The 18,103-nt window shown below is 67.7% G+C and overlaps 3 protein-coding genes across 5 annotated transcripts; all 3 read right to left on the bottom strand.

Moving 5' to 3' along the window:
- Positions 1-7,288: 7,288 nt before the first annotated feature.
- Positions 7,289-8,444, bottom strand: LOC136991046 (erythroblast NAD(P)(+)--arginine ADP-ribosyltransferase-like). Its single transcript, XM_067289525.1, has 3 exons — positions 7,637-8,444; positions 7,464-7,502; positions 7,289-7,371 (listed from the first exon to the last, which is right to left on the bottom strand). Exons 1-3 carry the CDS (start codon positions 8,442-8,444, stop codon positions 7,289-7,291), a joined length of 930 nt encoding a protein of 309 aa, XP_067145626.1.
- Positions 8,445-10,385: 1,941 nt separating this feature from the next.
- On the bottom strand, positions 10,386-13,302 carry LOC136991095 (ecto-ADP-ribosyltransferase 5-like). Of its 3 annotated transcripts, XM_067289589.1 has the most exons (5): positions 13,249-13,302; positions 11,807-12,518; positions 11,652-11,684; positions 11,312-11,360; positions 10,386-10,866 (listed from the first exon to the last, which is right to left on the bottom strand). In XM_067289589.1, the coding sequence occupies exons 1-4, from the start codon at positions 13,294-13,296 to the stop codon at positions 11,329-11,331; spliced, it is 825 nt and encodes a 274-aa protein (XP_067145690.1). In that variant the 5' UTR covers positions 13,297-13,302; the 3' UTR covers positions 10,386-10,866; positions 11,312-11,328. The 3 variants fall into 3 exon arrangements, with proteins under 3 accessions (XP_067145690.1, XP_067145689.1, XP_067145691.1); XM_067289588.1 differs by lacking the exon at positions 10,386-10,866 and having other exon boundaries at positions 10,906-11,360; XM_067289590.1 differs by lacking the exons at positions 10,386-10,866; positions 11,652-11,684 and having other exon boundaries at positions 10,906-11,360.
- A 2,199-nt stretch (positions 13,303-15,501) lies between these two features.
- Positions 15,502-16,975, bottom strand: IL18BP (interleukin 18 binding protein; the record flags this gene model as incomplete). The annotated part of the gene is made up of 3 exons (XM_067289526.1): positions 15,502-16,007; positions 16,645-16,774; positions 16,909-16,975. Coding segments are annotated over 3 exons (375 nt in total), but the record flags the coding sequence as incomplete, so codon positions are not given.
- Between the last annotated feature and the right edge of the window lie 1,128 nt (positions 16,976-18,103).

Raw genomic sequence — 18,103 nt, forward strand, 5'->3', positions numbered from 1 at the left:
TCCCTGCTCATCCCCCATTCTCTGCTCATCCCTGGTCCCCGCTCATCTCCCCGGTCTCTGTTCATGCCTGGTCCCTGCTCACCCCCCCTGGTCCCTGCTCATCCCTGGTCCCTGCTCATCCCCCTAGTCCCTGCTCATCCCCCCGGTCTCTGTTCATCCCCCTAGTCCCTGCTCATCCCCCCGGTCTCTGTTCATCCCTGGTCCCTGCTCATCCCCCGGTCTCTGCTCATCCCTGTTCCCGCTCACCCCCCCAGTCCCTGCTCATTCCCCACCGCTGGCCCTGCAGTCCTTTAGTAACACCACTGACAGCTCTTCTGAGATGAATAATTGGGATTTTGGTTAATCCTGGGGGGGGGGGGGGTGTTGCCATACAGCCCTCTTGGCCAGCACCGGCTGCTCAGAGCGAGGCGACCCCGTGCGTGGATCGCCCCGTGCTGGCACCTTCTCTCTCCGGAGGAAGAAACCCCCCGGGAGGGGATCCGGTCCAGGAAGCAGGGTCCGTCCAAGCGGCAGTTTCGTTCTTGCTCTTCCCCTCCACGATCCAAATACCGGATTCAGCTGTCCGCCGGGCTGTGGGAAGCTCTGCAGGCTTCTTTGCCGGAGGTTCGTCAGCCCTGGCTCAGGACTCCCTCCTCCGTACCTGCGTCTGCGGCTTGGCCCTCCAGCCCCCGGCTGCCTCGAGCACTCAGCCGCAGGGACGCCAGGAAAGAGCCACCACCGCTCCTTGCAACAGCGACCGGAGGGTTTTGCTGGGAAGGAGCCAGCGGACTGTGTCTCTCTGGCGAGCGTCGGTGCCCCAAGGGAGCAGATCACCGAGGCACACAACGGCTGAGGCTGCCGGGGACCTCTGGAGAACATCTAGTCTCCCTGCCCAGTCCCACCCGCTCACATCCATGCCTTCTGCCCACCAGCACCACCACTGGCTTCGCCTCCTCCTCTGCAGCCCTCCAGACACAACCTCCTGCAAGACCAGAGCTCCTGCCGCAAGACCCCCACAACCTCCCTTCCCCGACCACATCTTGCACGAGGGGTCCACTGGCCTCCACGGCAGTGGGCACCAGCTCCCCTGAAAAGGCACCTGCACCCCGCAGCCCTGTCTCTGCCCCCAGACTCCCTCGAAGGTGGGCAGCGTAGCGACGGGACCAATGTCTGGAGAGGAACCTCATGAAGTTCAGCGAAGGCAAGTGCAGGGTCCTGCACCTGGGGAGGAATAACCCCATGCAGCAGTAGAGGTTGGGGGTTGACCTGCTGGAAAGCAGCTCTGCGGAGAAGGACCTGGGAGTGCTGCTGGACACCAAGTCGAGCATGAGGCAGCAATGTGGCCTTGTGGCCAAGAAGGCCAATGGTATCGTGGGGTGCCTCAGGAAGAGTGTTGCCAGCAGGTGGAGGGAGGTGATCCTGCCCCTCTACTCAGCCCTGCTGAGGCCACATCTGGAGTACTGTGTGCAGTTCTGGGCTCCCCAGTCCAAGAGAGACTTGGCACTACTGGAGAAAGTTCAGCGGAGGGCTACAAAGATGATTAGGAGACGGGAACATCTCTCTTATGAGGAAAGGCTGAGAGAGCTGGACCTGTTTAGCCTGCAGAAGAGAAAGCTGAGAGGGGATCTTATCAATGTCTACAAATATCTGAAGGGAGGGTGTCAAGAGGATGGAGCCAGACTCTTTTCAGTGGTGCCCAGTGACAGGACGCGAGGCAACGGGCACAAACTGAAACACAGGAAGGTCTGGGTGAATATGAGGAAAAACTTCTTCACTGTGAGGGTGACAGAGCACTGGAGCAGGTTTCCCAGAGAGGTTGTGGAGTCTCCTTCTCTGGAGATATTCAAAACCCACCTGGACGCGATGCTGTGCAAGATGCTGTAGGTGACCCTGGTTGAGCAGGGAGGTTGGACTAGATGATCTCCAGAGGTGCCTTCCAACCTAAAACATGCTGTGATTCTGCAATTCTGTGATTCTGTGATCAGAGGGCCCGTGGCACCCCGCGGCCGGTCGTGCTGCCAGCGCGCCCTTGGCTCCTCGAGCGTCCTGCCGGCTGGTGCTTTCTTGGAGGCAGCAGCCCTGAGTCGGGCATTGCGTCGAGGGTGCCTGCAGCACCCGGCGGGCGCTATCCCAGGCCTCCCGCGCAGGGCCTGGCCAGGCTGCTGCCTCCGCAGCCATGCGGGACCTCTGGGGAAAGGGCCTGACTCTCCATGCCAGCCCTGGCCCTGGCAGCTCCTCAGCTGCACACGGATGCAGAGCAGAGCCTCGCTGCGACCCAGGCGAGCCACGAGAGCCCGCTCGCGGGGGAGCCTGCGGCAGCGCGCGGTGCGCTGGCACCGGGCGCCGTGTTCGGGGAGACGTCGCTGCTGGCATTGCCTGCATGGCCAGGACACAGGGGTCTGGCACCGCCAGGAAAAGGCCACCGCCTTCCTATGGGCTTGGCAAAGGTGACGGCTCTCGGGTGTGTTGGGGTTTCTGCTGGCCGCAGCCGCGCGGGGCTTGTTCTGGCAGTGCCGGGAACTGCTGGCGTTTGGGGGACAGCGGTGTCAGCCGAGGCCTGGCGGTGCCATCGCGCCCCAGGGGTGTTGCCGTGGTGTCGCCATCGCATCACAACACGGAATCTTTCTGGCGCTGGGGCTGGGGCACCTCCGGGGTCACTTTGCCTGCGAGCGAGCGAGCGAGCGAGCGAGCGAGCGGGTGAAGAGCGCGGCTTTGCGCTGCGACCCAGGAGCGAGGCAGCGGGGTAAGAGCTGCCTCCTGCGCTCTCTGCCCAGGCTCTGCTGCCCTCACGGCGCTCTGCCCGCCTTTGGCCAGGCCCGTGCAGCGAGCGCACTGCGCCCTTCTTCCTCCAGGGTTGCTCTCGGCGGCCTCGGCCTCTTCTCCCGGTGCGGGTTGACGCCGTCAATCTCGGGGCGCGGAGCATCGTGCGCAGGGTGAGCCCAGGAGCAGAGCAGAGGCTCGGGGCCGGGGAGGCTGGTGCACGGGCACGGGAAGGGAGCTGCTGCGGGGCAGTTTGGGTGCCGCTGCCCTGCCTTGTGCCGGGAGGCTGAGGGTCGCTGTCGGGGCAGCCCCGCTAAGAGCCGCGTGCCGCGTTTCGGCTCGCCCTCTGCAAACAGGACGTGGGCGCAGAGCGCTGTGCCGGCTGCACGCTCGAGGCGCCCTCGCTCCGGCGGCATGGAGCCTCGCGTGAGAGCCGCGTGCGAGCTCGTGGCCCTGAGCCTGCTGCTGCTGCTGTGCCTGCTCGACGTGCCCTTGGCCTGGAACGTCGTCGCGGCGCTGTGCGCGGCGGTGCTCTTCGTGCCGGGCGTGAGGAGCCGCTGGCCCAAGGTAGGAGGCAGGCAGAGAGCCCTGCTTTTGCCCGCTCTGCCCTCCAGCAGCGCCTGCAGCAAGGGCACCCGCGCTGGCCTGCCCCAGAGCTGCCTCCACCCTCAGCTCTGCCTTCCCAGCGCAGCCCTTCCGCGAGCAGGGGGCACCTGGGCGCAGCTTGCATGCTCACCGCTGACCACCGCTTGCTTGGCCTCTGTAGGGGCCCCGGGGCGACGCTGGCAGCCTGGGCAATGGCAGCGTGCAGGAGCCCAGAGGTGAGCAGCCCCGTGCCAGAGCGCAGCCGCGCTCCGCAGCGGCTCCTGCCCACAAACCCCCTGCTGCCTGCGCCCACCACCCTCTGCCCCGGCTGGGGCTGCGCGCAGGGGCTGCCCTCGCTCACTGCCTCTCTGCCTCCTCTTCCAGCAGCCTCCTTCCTCCCCACGGCACACGTGCAGGAGCCGGCAGGGAGCTGGCAGGCAGGGTAAGCGGAGCCCTTGCCTGCAGGGGGGCTGCCCCACGGCCACGCGGAGACCCACGGCAGGCACCAGGGCTTCCTGCTGGGGGACAACATGCAGCCCTGCGCTCCCTCCTCACCTCCTTTCTCCCTCCCAGCCTCGCAAGCAAGGACGCCTTGCCCACTGCACAGCCTCACGAGCCCTGCCTGCAGCACACGCACACCGCTGACCTGCTCGTCCCTGTGGCCCAGCACACGCTGCTGCTGCTGCCCACTGCCCCCACGGCTGCAGGAGACCTGGCACAGCTGGTCAACCCCGCAGCCCCACCGGCAATCCCAACATGCCGGCGTGTGTGCTTCGGGCCCAACCAGACCGTGTTCCTCAGCAAGGAGGACCACAAGCTGCTCGACTGCATACCCAAAACCCCACACGTGGACTGGCCAGCGCACGTGGAGCGCAGGTCCATCCTGCTGGGGGCCTGGGCGCCCGTCCCGCTCGCAGGCCAAGGCGCAGCTCGGCGTCTCGCGCCCCCCGCGCAGCCCCGCGGCCCAAGCCGAGCGCGGCCCTCGGCTCCCACGGCCCTGACGCGCTGGCCCACCGCGCAGCTCTGGCCCCCGCCAGCGCAGCCGCCCTCCCCTCCCGCTGCCCACGCTGCCGCTGCTGCTGACTGCAGAGCGCCGCTGGGCTCCCTGCTGTGCCCGGGCTGCACTTGCGGCGCCTTCCGAGCGCTGCGCAAGGCCGTGCGCAGATGTGCCGCCCTCCTCGGGAGGAGACCGCGAGCACCCGCGAGGCGCCAGGCGAGGAGCCGCTGCTGCGCGCAAGCAGGGAGCTCAGCACCCGACCACAGGCGCCGTTAGCGAGCGCTCCGCTGAGCTCGACGCCCTGCTCCCCTCCCGGCCGCTGCAAATAAAACTCTGCGCACCAGTCAGTGGGCGTCCAGAGCCATCCTTCTTCCCCAACTCAAACATCAGCAGCAAAAGGAAGAGTAGGGAAAATGTGGGCCCGTTGCTGAATGGGGTGGGTGCCCTGGTGACGAAGGATGCAGAGAAGGCAGAGTTACTGAATGCCGCCTTTGCCTCAGTCTTTACTGCTCAGGCCAGCCCTCAGGAACCCCACACCCTGGAGGCAAGAGAGAAGGTCTGGAGAGAGGAAGACTTTCCCTTGGTTGAGGAGGATGGGGTTAGAGATCATTTAGGCAAACCTGACACCCACAAATCCATGGGCCCCAATGGGATGCACCCACGAGTGCTGAGGGAGCTGGTGGATGTTATTGCTAGGCCACTCTGCATCCTCTTTGAAAGGTCATGGAGAAGAGGAGCGGTGCCTGAAGACTGGAAGAAAGCCAATGTCACCCCAGTCTTCCAAAAGGGCAAGAAGGAGGACCCAAGGAACTAGAGGCCAGTCAGCCTCACCTCCATCCCTGGAAAGGTGATGCAGCAGCCCATCGTGGAGGCCATCTGCAAGCATGTGGAGGAAAAGAAGGTGATCAGGAGTAGTCAGCATGGCTTCACCAAGGGGAAATCATGCTGAACCAATCTGATTGATAGCCTTCTGGGATGGAATGGCTGGCTGGGTAGATGAGGGGAGAGCAGTGGATGTTGTCTACCTTGACTTCAGCAAGGCTTTCGACACTGTCTCCCAGAACATCCTCCTCAGCCAGCTCAGGAAAGGTGGTCTAGATGAGTGGAGAGTGAGGTGGCTTGAGAAGTGGCTGAATGGCAGAGCTCAGAGGGTTGTGATCAGTGGTGCAGAACCTAGTTGGAGGCCTGTAGCTAGCGGTGTCCCCCAGGGGTCAGGACTGGCTCCAGTCTTGTTCAACTTCTTCATCAATGACCTGGATGAAGGCACAGAGTGCACCCTCAGCAAGTTTGTTGAGGATCCAAAACTGGGAGGAGTGGCTGATACGCCTGAGGGCTGTGCTGCCATTCAGAGGGACCTGGACAGGCTGGAGAGGTGGGCAGAGAGGAACCTGCTGAAGTTCAACAAAGGCAAGTGCAGGGTCCTGCACCTGGGGAGGAATAACCCCAGGCACCAGGACAGGTTGGGGGTTGACCTGCTGGAAAGCAGCTCTGCCGAGAAGGACCTGGGAGTGCTGGTGGACACCAAGTTAAGCATGAGGCAGCAATGTGCCCTTGTGGCCAAGAAGGCCAATGGTCTCCTGGGGTGCATCAGGAAGAGTGTTGCCAGCAGGTGGAGGGAGGTGATCCTCCCCCTCTCCTCAGCCCTGCTGAGGCCACATCTGGAGTAGTGTGTGCAGTTCTGGGCTCCCCAGTACAAGAGAGACTTGGCACTACTTGGGATAGTCCAGCGAAGGGCTACAAAGATGATTAGGGCGCTGGAGCATCTCTCTTATGAGGAAAGGCTGAGAGAGCTGGGCCTGTTTAGCCTGGAGAAGAGAAGGCTGAGGGGGATCTTATCAATGTCTCCAAGTATCTGAAGGGAGGGTGTCAAGAGGATGGGACCAGACTCTTCTCAGTGGTGCCCAGCGATAGGACGAGAGGCAACGGGCACAAACCAAAACACACGCAGGTCCCTCTGAACATAAGGAAACAGGTCACCCAGAGAGTTTGTGGACTCTCCATCCCTCGTGGCTCCCCAGGAAATCCTGCCCCCCGCTCCTGCCCCAATAAAGCTAACGCAGATGCACGGGCGGATGCAGTGTTGGTGCCGTCATTTCAAACCTGGCTGCAGCAAGGCCAGCACCGGTGCCCGTGCTGCACCCCGGGAGCGATGCCTGCTCATTCCCATCCCTGCTCATCCCCAGTCCCTGCTCATCTCCCGGTCCCTGCTCATCCCCCCTGGTTCCTGCTCATCCCCTGGTCCCTGCTCATCCCCATCCTGGCTCATCCGCCCGGTCCCTGCTCATCCCCCAGTCCCCACTCATCCCCTCTGGTCCCTGCTCATCCCCCGGTCCCCGCTGATGCCTGGGTGCCTGCAGGGCACTCAGGGATGCCGTATGGTGCGGGATGGATGCAGTTCTCACTGCCTGCCAGGGCAGAGGGTGCTGGTGGCAAGGCTGCTGGGCCTGGGAGATTTGGACATTTTTGGCTGCCCTGGGGGCACAACAGGGCTGGCAAAGACCCCCCCCTCCCCCCGAGCCTGGCTGCGAAGCAGGGCCTGGGCTGCCAGGCTCTTCCGAAAACCTCGCTCCAGCCCACTCTCCCAAAGAGCCTCCACAGGGAGCCGCAGGAAACCCTCATGGATGCCTCCCCATGCCAGAGGAAGGTTTTTATTACCCTACAATACTTGCCAGGGAAATGCATGCAGCCGAAGCAGCGGGGCTGACCTCGCCCCGTGGCACCCCCAGAGCTGTTCCGGGGGGCCGGGACCGGAGCCGGGGCCGGAGCCGGCCGTCGCCTCCGAGAGCCGCTGCAGGAGCCGCAGGGGCAGAGGTGCCGGCGCGAGGCGGGCGGGCAGGAGCGACCCCGCGCGCGAGGGCTTTCGCAGCTCCTTCCCCAACAGAGCCCATGCTGCGCCGGACACGCATTTTGGGCATTTCCGAGACCTGCTTTTCCACGCAGCCGCAATGCCGGGGTGCACGGAGAGCGTCAGGGACCTCCTGTTGCCGTCAGGGCCTTGACTGCCAGCAGCAGCCCCCAGAGGCTTGAGGGGGCCGCCAGGCTGCTCCGGCCTGGGGAACGCCAGAAAAAGGGGTGTTAGTCACGGCCCGGAGGGTGCAAAGGGGGAATTCCTGGGGAATGGGGCCGTCAGCGGTTTCCTTACCCACGCTGAACACGCACGGCCGCGTCTTGCATCTTTTCTCTGCCGAAGAAAGCAGCAATGTGCACGGAGCAGCGGTTGCAACGCGCCCCACGCGTCGCCCCAGCGTGGCCGGGTGCTGGAGGGGAGCTGCACCGCGCTGCACCGTGCCGCCCGCTCCCCCGCGTCCACCTCACCTTGCACCAACTCGCAGTTGTAGGAGCTGAAGGAGCCCTGGGAGCGGAGCTCGATGATCGCCCGGCCTCCAGCGCGGGCCACACCGGTGACCTCGAAGCTCTCGGAGGGCGGGATGAGGACTTCGTCCTCCTCGGGGAAGAAGGAGAAGTTCCTGATGACGGCGCCGTAGCACGTCTCCACGGAGAAGAAGGTGTCCCGGCCGAAGCGCCAGGCGCTGGCGTTCCTGAGCGACGAGGAGGCGAAGTGGCCGAAGCGGACGGAGCGGTGCCGCTCGGCGCCGAAGCGGACGCCGCTGACTCCGCGGTAGACCCTGCGGCAGCGCCGGGGCTGGGCGTCCCGCAGCGCCTGGAGGCCCGTGGTCAGGAGGAAGTGCAAGGTCTTGAAGTGGAAGTGGTCGAGGTAGTGGCGGCGGGAGAGCCCGGCCTCCCGCACGGCCGCGTTGAACTCGCCGTGCAGCGGCCCCTGCATGGTGTAGGCCAGGATGGCCATCTCCTGCTGCGGCTTGAGGTCCCGCGGCCGGGGACCCGCGTGCCGCCACTCGCCCCACCGGGACACGGCGCTGGCCCAGGCCTCGGCGTAGACCCGGTTGCCGGTCATCTCGGTGCGGTTCAGCTCCGCCAGCTCGGCCTCCATGGTGCCGGCGCAGCCCCGGTAGCGGTCGTCGAAGGAGCTGGGCGCCATGTCCAGCGTCACCTCCTTGACGGGGAAGAGGTCCCGCTTGCGTGGGGCGACGCCGGCCACCAGGGTCCCCAGCACCACCAGCAGCAGCAGCAGCAGCAGCACCGCGGCCGGCGCCGGGCGCTCCATGCGGGGCGCGCGCTCCCGTCGGGAAGAGCCGTGGGGAAGGCCCGGGCTGTGGGGAGTCGAGGGGGCTCCGCGGGGACGGAGGCTCCCGCTTGCTCCGCGCGCCGCAGGAGCTCAGCGCCGGCGAGGCCGGGCAGCGGGAGCAGCCTTCGGCTCGGGGAAGGTGACTAAAGCGCGGGGGGCGGCGGGAGGCGCCTGCGGAGAGAAGCGCAGCGGAGATCGGCGTCGGTCCCGGTTTTGGGGAGAAAGCCCCTTCCGGTGTTTTTTTTTGGGGGGGGGGACGGACTTGCAGCAGGAGCTGGCAAAGAGCAGCCGAGGGGCTGGAAGCCGAGGGGCGGCGATCGATCGCCCTCGCTTGCGCTACTCGCTCGCACCAGCGTCCCCGCAGCTCCCCTCGTCCGCAGCCCCCCCGGACACCCCCCGAGACGCTACCTGCGCCGCTGCTCCGGCCGCGGCACAGCCCGGCACCTCCGCTCCCGGCTCCCGGCTCGGCGAGCTCCCGGCGCCCCCCGCACATCGCTGGCAGGACACGTGAGAAGCGCCCGGGCTTTCTTTTTATAGCAGCCTCGAGCAGGGCTCGCTCGGCCCCACGTCCGCCCCCCGCACCTGCTCCTTCCCGCTTATTTACACCCCAGCCCCCCCGTGACCGCCCGGAATCGCTCGCGGCGCCGTCCGGCATTGCCAAGCGGGTCGCAGTGACGCCGCTCGGAAAGCCCCTGCACGGAGCTGCCGTCGCTCTGCGGCGCTCGGGTGTCGCGGGGCTGGGAGCCGGCGCTCGCCCGGGCAGCGTTAGACGGAGCGGCTCTGCCCGTGCAGCCCCGCTGCCTCGGCGCACTCGCACCCGGGGGCGTCGGGCCGCTGAGCACGGGCCACGTCGTGACACGCGTGTCAGCGGCGGTCGGAGGTCGGGCTGGTGGCTGGGGGCCCTGGAGGAGGCAGCCCCGGCCCAGAGCCCGCGGGGTTTCGAAGGCCGGGGGCAGAAGCGACCCCCTTCCAGGGGGAATCCTGCACCGGGTGGGGTAGGGACATCCCTGGCGTGGGAAATGGGTCCCAGCATGGGAAATGTGTCCCAGAGCGGGAAATGGGTCCTGGTGTGGGAAATGGGTCCCGGTGTGGGAAGTGGGTCCCAGAGTGGGAAATGTGTCCCAGCATGGGAAATGCGTCCCAGTGTGGGAAATGTGTCCCAGCATGGGAAATGGGTCCCGGTGTGGGAAATGGGTCCCAGCGTGGGAAATGGGTCCTGGTGTGGGAGATGGGTCCCGGTGTGGGAAATGGGTCCCGGTGTGGGAAATGGGTCCCAGCGTGGGAAATGTGTCCCAGCATGGGAAATGCGTCCCAGCGTGGGAAATGGTCCTAGCATGGGAAATGGGCCCCAGAGTGGGAAATGGGTCCCAGCGTGGGAAATGGGCCCCAGCACCTGCCCCAGCCCAGCCCTGCATTTGGGGTTTGGTTGCCCAAAGAGAAAAGTCGGCTCTGGGCTTAATTACAAGGGACCTTCTGGGGGGCACGTGGAAAGGGCAAGCCGAGGCGAGGGGCTTCGGAGCCACCCAGGAACGCCAAGGTCACCCCAAAACTCTACATTTCCACCTGCTTTCGGACTATTGGAGTCTTTCTTTTTTCCTGTTTCCTCTTTCTTTTGTCTTTCTTAAACAGCTGAAAATCTGCTTTGGGAATATCCAGACGGAGCCGTTTCTCACCGCCCGTCCTCCCGCTCGCCCCCTTTCAGCCTCGGCTGCTCGTCCAGCCCCCCCAGATGGGGGGAGACCCCCCCACACACATGGTCCCAGGGATCCAAGCCGGGGACCAGCCCTTCGGGGACCCCTTCGGCCCGTTCTGAGCCACAATGCCGTCGTTTCCCCATCGTTTTATTTCAAGAAATGGGAACAAGCGAAGCTCTCGCAGCCCGGGCAGGCTCCGCGGAGAACACGGCAGCAGCGGCCGCCGCAGCGGGGGCAGCACGGCAGCAGCGGCCCCGAAGAGCGTTCGCCAACGCCCAGGCCTGCTGCCGGCCCCCGTCCTCGCTCGGCACGGATCGCCCGGCCACCGCCACCGCCCCGGAGCCGGAAAGCTTCGCTGCGGCATCGGTGCGTGACCCGACGTACAGCATACGGAGACACGCGGCCGTCGGGGCGCGCCGGTGGCCGAGACGTGCCCGGAGCAAAGGAAGGGCGCTCCCTCCTCACCTCCTCGGCGAAGGCACTCTTGGGACTTCTCGCCTGGAATACTCACTTCCCGCCGTCCCGCCGTGCCAGGCCTTTCCTCAGGGCAGGAATTGCACCCAGCCCTCACCGCACCGACACCGTGGGGCTGCTGCAGAGCCCTGGCACCGCGTGGCTCCGGGGGCATCACAGCTCCGCAGGGAGCACGGGGGAGCCAGGGCCGTCACCCGCCCTGCTGTCCTTTAGTAACACCGCTGACAGCTCTTCTGAGATGAATAATTGGGATTTTGGTTAATCTTGGGGGGGGGGGGTTGCCACGCAGTCTGCTCGGCCCATGCCGGCTGCTCAGAGTGAGGGGACCCCATGCATGGGTTGCCCCACACCAGCACCGTCTGCATTTGGAAGAAGAAACCCCCCGGGAGGGAATCCGGTCCAGGAAGCAGGGTTGGATCCCTGCACCATTCCCACGGCTGGACGCAGGGCACAGGGGCGTTTGGGCTGGCACTGGAGACGGAACAAATGATGGAGCGGTCATGGGCATCCCACGCCACGGCTGGCCAAAAGGCTGCCGGAAAGCGGGAGCCTGGAGAGCCGCGAAGCGAGCAGGAGCCTCCGGTGCAGCTCCCCGGCTGCATGAGTCTCCTCTGCACGCACAGCCCGGCCCGGCACGGCACGGCATGGCAGGGAACAGCATCTTCCGCCCCGACTTACCCGCTCGCCAGGGCTGCTCACAGCTCGCCGGCCTCGTGCCAGTGGCCTGCTGCAAGGGAGAGGCACAAGGTGAAACGCTCGCGATGCAGCCGGCACCCGGCACAGCGCGCCAAAACCATCGCAGGGCTGCAGCCGCCGGGGTGGGGGGGGGTCATGATGACCCTGATGGGAACCGAACCCCGTGAGCGATCCAGGGAATTCGCCGTCACAGCCACGCTGGCTGCGGTCGCCGACTGCCGCAGCCCCCAAAACCCTGAAATGCAGCTTTGCCCTCCCGACCCGCACTGTGTCCCGATGCTGCGACCCGATAACGCCCAAGAGAAGGGGCGGATGCTCCTACCTGAGTTCAACTCGCAGTCTGGGCTCTTCTCACCTAAAAGCAAAGCGCACGGGTTGGGGGGGGGGGGGTGTCAAGCTGTCCCGCCGGGGACGTCGACGCCCTGCAGCAACGGGCACCCGCGGGCGCGCAGCGCTCGCCTCCCGGCCCCCACTCACGGCCCAGGAAGGCGCAGTTGAAGTGGCTGCAGGTCCAGTTGGCGCTGCGCAGCACGAAGCGGTGGCTGCCGTTGGCGGCGAAGGCCCAGAAGACCTCGTGGCCGGGGATGAGCACCTCCCGCTCCTCGGCGTAGAGCGAGAAGGCGTGGACGGGCACGCCGAAGCAGCTGCGGATGGTGAGGAAGGTGTCCCGGCCGAAGGCAGCGGCGCGTTCCTCGCTGCGCGAAGCGGAGGCGAAGTGGCCGAAGCGGAAAGGGCCGGAGCCCCGCAGCTGGAAGCGGGCGCCGCGGACGCCGCGGTAGACGGCGGCGCCGTAGCTGGCCTCGCAGGCGCCCCGCAGCAGCTGCAGCGCCCGCGTCAGGTAGAAGTGCAGCGCCTTGAAGGGGAACTCGGCGGCGTAGGCGGCCCGCGAGCGCCCGGCGCTCCGCACCGCCGCGTTGAACGCCCCGTGCAGGTCGTTGTCCGTGTAGGCGACGATGGCTCGGCCGTACTCGTCCTTGAAGCCCGGCGGCAGCCCGGCGGCCAGCGAGCCCTTGACGCGGCGCCAGCGCTCCTCGGCGCTGCTCCAGACCCGGCGGAAGAGCCGCCGCGCTGTCCCGGTCCCCTCAGCTGCCAGCAGTGCCGGTGCCACCGCCTCCATCGCCTCTGCGCAGCCCAGGTACTGGTCGTCGAAGGCACCAGGCGTCATGTCCATCAGTTGCGGGGTGCTTGCCTGGGCCAGGGCAGCGCCGTCAGCCCCGACGCCGTGGGGATGGGCAGGGCGCTGGCGCGGGGAGCCGGGGCCGCGCGGGCTCCTCCGTTGCCACAGCGCTGCTGCAAGCCTGCGGGTGCCGGGGATCCTGCCGCGGGGGAATCCCGCTGGGAAAAACCCGGCTGTGGCAGTACATCCCGGATGCGGAGCGAGCAGGCGTCCGGCTCGACGACGGGTCGGTTGGAAGGAGGGCGAGCGCAGGCCCCAGCGTGCGGCCACGGGAGGCTCCCGCGGCACAGGTGCCGCGTGCCCATCACCGCGCCTCTGGGCTTGCGCTCGGCGCCGGGCCTGGCGCTTCCAGAGCACCCCGTTTGCCAGGGTTTGCAGGCGACGCCACTCGCGGCGCGGAGGGAAGGGGTTCCCCCCCCCCCCGCCCAGCCCAGAGCGCGTCGCTCCTGGGCGCGGGCCAAAAAGCCGATGCAAGAAGCCCCGTTAGCAGCAAGCAGGCGAGCAGCGTCGCATTTTGGGGGGGGGGGGGGGTCGCGAGAAGGCGAGCACCCGCCGGGGGGGGGAACCGCAGGGCGAGGAGGAAGCTCGGCCGAAGCAGCGCCGCGAGCAGGAGGAGGAAACGAAAGTGTGGGGACTCAGCTCGGAAACCGCGCAGTGAGGAAGGGGGGGGGGGGGGAAGGGGACGGGACGGCAGCCCGCGACGGACCCCACGGACCCCCCCCCCCCCCCCGGCACCACTCACCCGCGGGGCGCCCAGCAAGGCGCCGAGGCACAGCCAGGTCCAGCGCATCCCCCCCCCCCCGGCCGCGGGAGCCGGCGCGCAGACCCGGCGGGGGCGCTGGCCAAATCTGACCGGGGGGGGGGAAGGCGAATCCTGCCCAGCCGGGAATCCTGCCCTTCTTCTTGCTCCCGGCTCTATACCTGCATCCAGCGGGATGCAAGCGCCCGGACGGGCTGCAAGCGCCGGGCGGGGCAGCCCCGGCGGGCGGCGGAGGAAGCGCGCGGGGCTCAGCCCGAAACCGGAGCCGCGCACGGAAGAGGAAAGGCGAAGGAGCGGCGGAACCGCCTCGGCGCTTTCGTTTTCGGCAGGCGAAGAGGCCGCCCGGGGCGGCGGATCGGGGCCCCCCCCCCCCCCCCCCGACGCCGAGGAGGGGCCCCGCGCTGCCGGGGTGCAGCCGGGCTCTGGTTTGCTGGGCTCGAGTTCAACCCCAGGGAATGCAAATCCCAGGACGGGGCTTGTCCCCAGACCCTCTTCTCCGTGCAGGAGACACGACCGAGGCAGATATAGCCCAGCGCCTAGACCCAGGCCGGAGAAGCACCAGGAGCCGCTGGAGCGGGGCAGGATGCACACACAGAGCGGGGGGACATCAGGAAGATCCCCCCGAGCTCCCTGCCGGCTCCCCGGGTCGGGCCATCCTTTCCCATGGGACTCGATGGCCGGGGTGTCCGGCACGGCGCTGCGGCAGAGCCGGGCCAGCTTGGCTCTTCCCGGAGGGGTCGCAGCAATATCCACGGGATGAGGAACCTGCCGGCCCGGGACCCGTGGCTCCATCACCACCGGTGCAGCCCCGCGGGGAGCCGCAGCGCTGCCCTCTGCTCCCTGCTCCGGTTACGGGCGTGGATGCTCCCTCGGGGCATCACCTCCCGGGCAGGCGGCGTGCAGAGCCCCCCGCTGCCCGCACCTGCCTCCCGGCCCCGGGGTGCGCTGTGTGCCCGTGGGAGCCCGCGCAGCCCTGCACGGCTCCCCGCAGGGTCCCGGCTCTCTGCAGTCCCGGCTCTCTGCGGGGTCCTGGCTCTCTGTGGGATCCCGGATCTCTGCAGGGATCCCAGCTCCCTGCAGGGTCCCAGCTCCCTGCAGGGTCCCGGCTCTCTGCAGGGTCCCAGCTCTCTGTGGGATCCCAGCTCTCTGCAGGGTCCTGGCTCTCTGCATGGTCCCAGCTCTCTGTGGGATCCCGGATCTCTGCAGGATCCCAGCTCTCTGCAGGGTCCTGGCTCTCTGCAGGGTCCCGGCTCTCCACGGGGTCCCCGCTCTCCATTCACCCTCGCTATTGCTGCTGCCCTCTACCATGTGCACACAGCACACGTGAGCCAAGGGACTTTCCCGGAGTTTATTTACAGCTGATTTAAAGGCCTGGACGAGGAAAAGGAGTTCACGCACACACACACACACACACACGCGCGCGCGCACACCCCTTAATGGACCTTCCTGGAAATAAGAGTTCGCGTAGGGTGAAGTTTTCGGAAGCAGCAGTGACTTGGAGGCCTTGCAGCCCTGCAGTCGTTCAGTGCGACCAGGGCTGCTGAACATCCCGCTGAGGCTTCACCCGCTGCAAGACGTAGCCCACAGTTACCCTGGAGGATTTTCCGGGAGGCAGCGGATAGGTGTCTCTGCACCACTGATTCTGAGTGTGAAAAAATCTTATCAGGTGCCTGAATACCTTCGAAATCTTATTCCCAGATCTGGAGCCTCAGACGGATGCCAGTGCCAAACCCCCAAGGAAATCAAAGGAGTTAGAAACCAAAACCCCTCCGCGGATTGCCTCAGTCCCCTTTGCAAACCGCGCTCACCCTGCTGCCCCCAGATGCTTGCGAGCCTGCGCCCGGCCCGTGGGGACCATTCGGAGCCTCCCTTCCCGCCCACCCCGGGGCTCCGCCGGTTTTTCCGGCGCTGCTGCTCCGCGTCGGCAGGGACGGGGACACGCGGGGAGGGACGGTGCAACGCGGCGCGGATGCACCGTGTTTGGCAGCAAGGGGTTTCCTCCCCCTCGCTTTGCAAGGGGCGACGATGATGCTGATGATGGTGGTGATGCTGATGGTGATGCTGATGATGGTGGTGATGAAGGCCCCTTTGGCAGGCAGGCGCTTGGGGCACAGGGGCCGCGGCGTTGCTGGCGCAGCCTCCGGGAAAGCAAGGGCCCCCAGATGCAAAACCCGGGAGCCTTCCCGAGGTGGCAGCAACCCCCCCCCCCCCCCCCGCGCTGCCGAGACCCCTTCCTCTTCCTTGGGTGCATGGAGGGGTTTCCCTTTCCCGGGGCGGCCGCCGGTGGCTCGGAGCAAGGACACGGCCGACTGCAGGCAGCCTCGGTTGCGCTTTAATGAACCCTCCCGGTCCCCGCAGCCCACTGCGGGCAGGGCCCGGCTGTGCTCCCGGGGAGCCGCGCGGCGGCGGGATGGGACAGGATGGGATGGGATGGGACGGGATGGGGCTGTGCAGGCTGCCGGCGGCCCCAGGAAGTGTCCGGTCCTGGAGCAGCGCCCGGCCGGCCGGCTGCCCCCGGCTGCTCTCACTGCGGCGCTCTGGCCTGTCACGAGTGGCGCAGGGCTCAGCCCAGTCCCGGGCCTTCGGCGGGGGCCTCGTCCGGCGCCCAGCGCGCTTGGCGGGCGGCGAAGCCGGCGGGGCTCAGCACCACGCAGGTGAAGTTGGTGCGCAGCTCGCGGGCGCCCAAGGAGCCGATGTGCAGGTCGCGGCGCAGGACCGTCGCCGAGCCCCGCGGCTCCTCCCTGCGGACCGAGCGGCGGCACGTGAGCGCCCGCAGGGGACGCCGCAGCTGCCGGGGCGCCTGCAACCCTCGCTGGGACCCCCAAAGCCCCGGGGCAGCTGCACCCCAAGGGAGCCCCTGCAGCCTTGTGCACCTTCCTGCAGCTCTGCGCAGCCCTGCAGCCCCGTGCAGCCCCACGCACCTTTGTGCAGCCCCGTGCAGCCCTGCAGCCCCATGCACCTTCGTGCAGCCCCATGCACCTTCGTGCAGTCTTGCAGCCCTGTGCACCTTCATGCAGCCTTATGCACCTTCGTGCAGCCCTGCAGCTTCATGCACTTTCGTGCAGCCCCATGCACCTTCATGCAGCCTCATGCATCCTCGTGCACCCCTGTGCATCCCTGCAACCTCATGCACTTTCGTGCAACCCCATGCAGCCCCGTGCACCTTCGTGCAGCCCTATGCAGCCCTGCAGCCCCGTGCGCCTTTGTGCAGCCCTGTGCAGCCACATGCACCTTCATGCAGCCCCAGGCACCCCCGTGCACCCCTGCAACCTCATGCACTTTCGTGCAACCCCATGCAACGTCGTGCAGCCCCGTGCAGCCAGGCCTCTGCCCCCCAGGCCCCCCCCACCCCCCGGGCCCCGCGTCCCCCTCACTCACACCACCATGCCCTCGCGCACGGCCCCGTCGGGGTACAGCTTCTCCACGAAGGAGCCGTTGCCCAGCCAGTAGAGCAGCGTGAGGTCGGGGAGGCTGCTCAGCGCCGTGCACGACACCGTGACGCTGTCACCTGCGGCGGGGGGGGGGGGACACACCTGGTCAGGGCTGGGGGGGCAGCGAGTGCCCAGAGCAGGCCCGGGGACCCCAGCGTGTGTCCCCCCCCCCCCCCCCGGCCAGGCGGTGGCTGTCCCCGGTGTCACTCACCCAGGCGGGGGGGCTGCGGCGGCACCCCCAGGAAGGTGACGTTGGGCAGCTGCAGGGCCGTGGCACCTGGAGGGGGGGGGGCAGAGCGGGGTGAGCGGGAGCTGCCGGTGCCCGGGGGGGGCAGCGAGGCCCCGTCCCCGGGCAGGGGGGGCAGCGAGGCCCCGTGCCGGCTGCCCACGCTCACCTGGGCTGCGGGAGGCCGTGGTGGCCCAGCAGAGCAGCGGCAGCAGGAGCCGCACGCGGGGTCCTGCGAGCGGAGGCGGGTGCTCAGCGCTGGGGGCACGGGAACACCCGGGGTGCCCCGAGCGGGGCACGGTCCCCACGGTGTCCCCCAAGCCCGGCGTCATCCCCCCCACGTCCCCCCCAAGCCCTGGAGGGTCCCCCCAAACCCTGCGAGCTGGGGATGGTCCCCCCACGTCCCCCCATCCCCTGGAGGGTCCCCCCAAACCCTGCAAGCTGGGGATGGTCCCCCCATGTCCCCCCAAGCCCTGGAGGGTCCCCCCAAACCCTGCGAGCTGGGGATGGTCCCCCCATGTCCCCCCAAGCCCTGGAGGGTCCCCACACACCCTGTGAGCTGGTGATGGACCCCCCCACGTCCCCCCATCCCCTGGAGGGTCCCCCCAAACCCTGTGAGCTGGGGATGGTCCCCCCACGTCCCCCCAAGCCCTGGAGGGTCCCCCCAAACCCTGCGAGCTGGGGATGGTCCCCCCATGTCCCCCCAGCCCCAAGGAGGGCCCCCCCAAACCCTGCAAGCTGGGGATGGTCCCCCCATGTCCCCCCAAGCCCTGGAGGGTCCCCCAAACCCTGCAAGCTGGGGATGGTCCCCCCATGTCCCCCCAAGCCCTGGAGGGTCCCCTCACATCCCCCAGCTCCAGGAGGGTCCCCCCACAACTTCCCGGCCCCAGGAGGGTCCCCCCCCCGTCCCCCCAGCTCCAGGAGGGTCCCCCCCACACCTGCAACCCAGCAGGGTCCCCCCCACGTCCCCCCCAGCCCCACGAGGGTCCCCACCCCCAGAGCCCCCGAAACACCGGGATGACTCCCCCGTCCCGGGAGTGTGTGTGTGTGTGTGGGGGGGGGGGTGTCCCCGACCCCGAGTCCCCCCCCAGCCCAGCCCAGCCCAGCCCAGCTCATCCCCCGCCCCTCGGGGTCCCCCCCCCCCCCGGACGCCTGGGCCCCGCGGCGGCGGCCGTACCGG

The sequence above is a fragment of the Apteryx mantelli genome, chromosome 1 (genome assembly GCF_036417845.1).
Source record: "Apteryx mantelli isolate bAptMan1 chromosome 1, bAptMan1.hap1, whole genome shotgun sequence".
Taxonomy (NCBI): domain Eukaryota; kingdom Metazoa; phylum Chordata; class Aves; order Apterygiformes; family Apterygidae; genus Apteryx; species Apteryx mantelli.

Coding starts and splice junctions, on each gene's coding strand:
- LOC136991046 (XM_067289525.1), bottom strand. CDS start 8,444: ATGGAGCGCCCGGCGCCGGCCGCGGTGCTGCTGCTGCTGCTGCTGCTG. Junction 7,503..7,636: donor CAACTGCGAGTTGGTGCAAG/GTGAGGTGGACG, acceptor TTTCTTCGGCAG/AGAAAAGATGCAAGACGCGG. Junction 7,372..7,463: donor GCCGTGCGTGTTCAGCGTGG/GTAAGGAAACCG, acceptor GGCGTTCCCCAG/GCCGGAGCAGCCTGGCGGCC.
- LOC136991095 (XM_067289589.1), bottom strand. CDS start 13,296: ATGCGCTGGACCTGGCTGTGCCTCGGCGCCTTGCTGGGCGCCCCGCGG. Junction 12,519..13,248: donor CCTTGCTGGGCGCCCCGCGG/GTGAGTGGTGCC, acceptor GCCCTGGCCCAG/GCAAGCACCCCGCAACTGAT. Junction 11,685..11,806: donor CAACTGCGCCTTCCTGGGCC/GTGAGTGGGGGC, acceptor CTTTGCTTTTAG/GTGAGAAGAGCCCAGACTGC.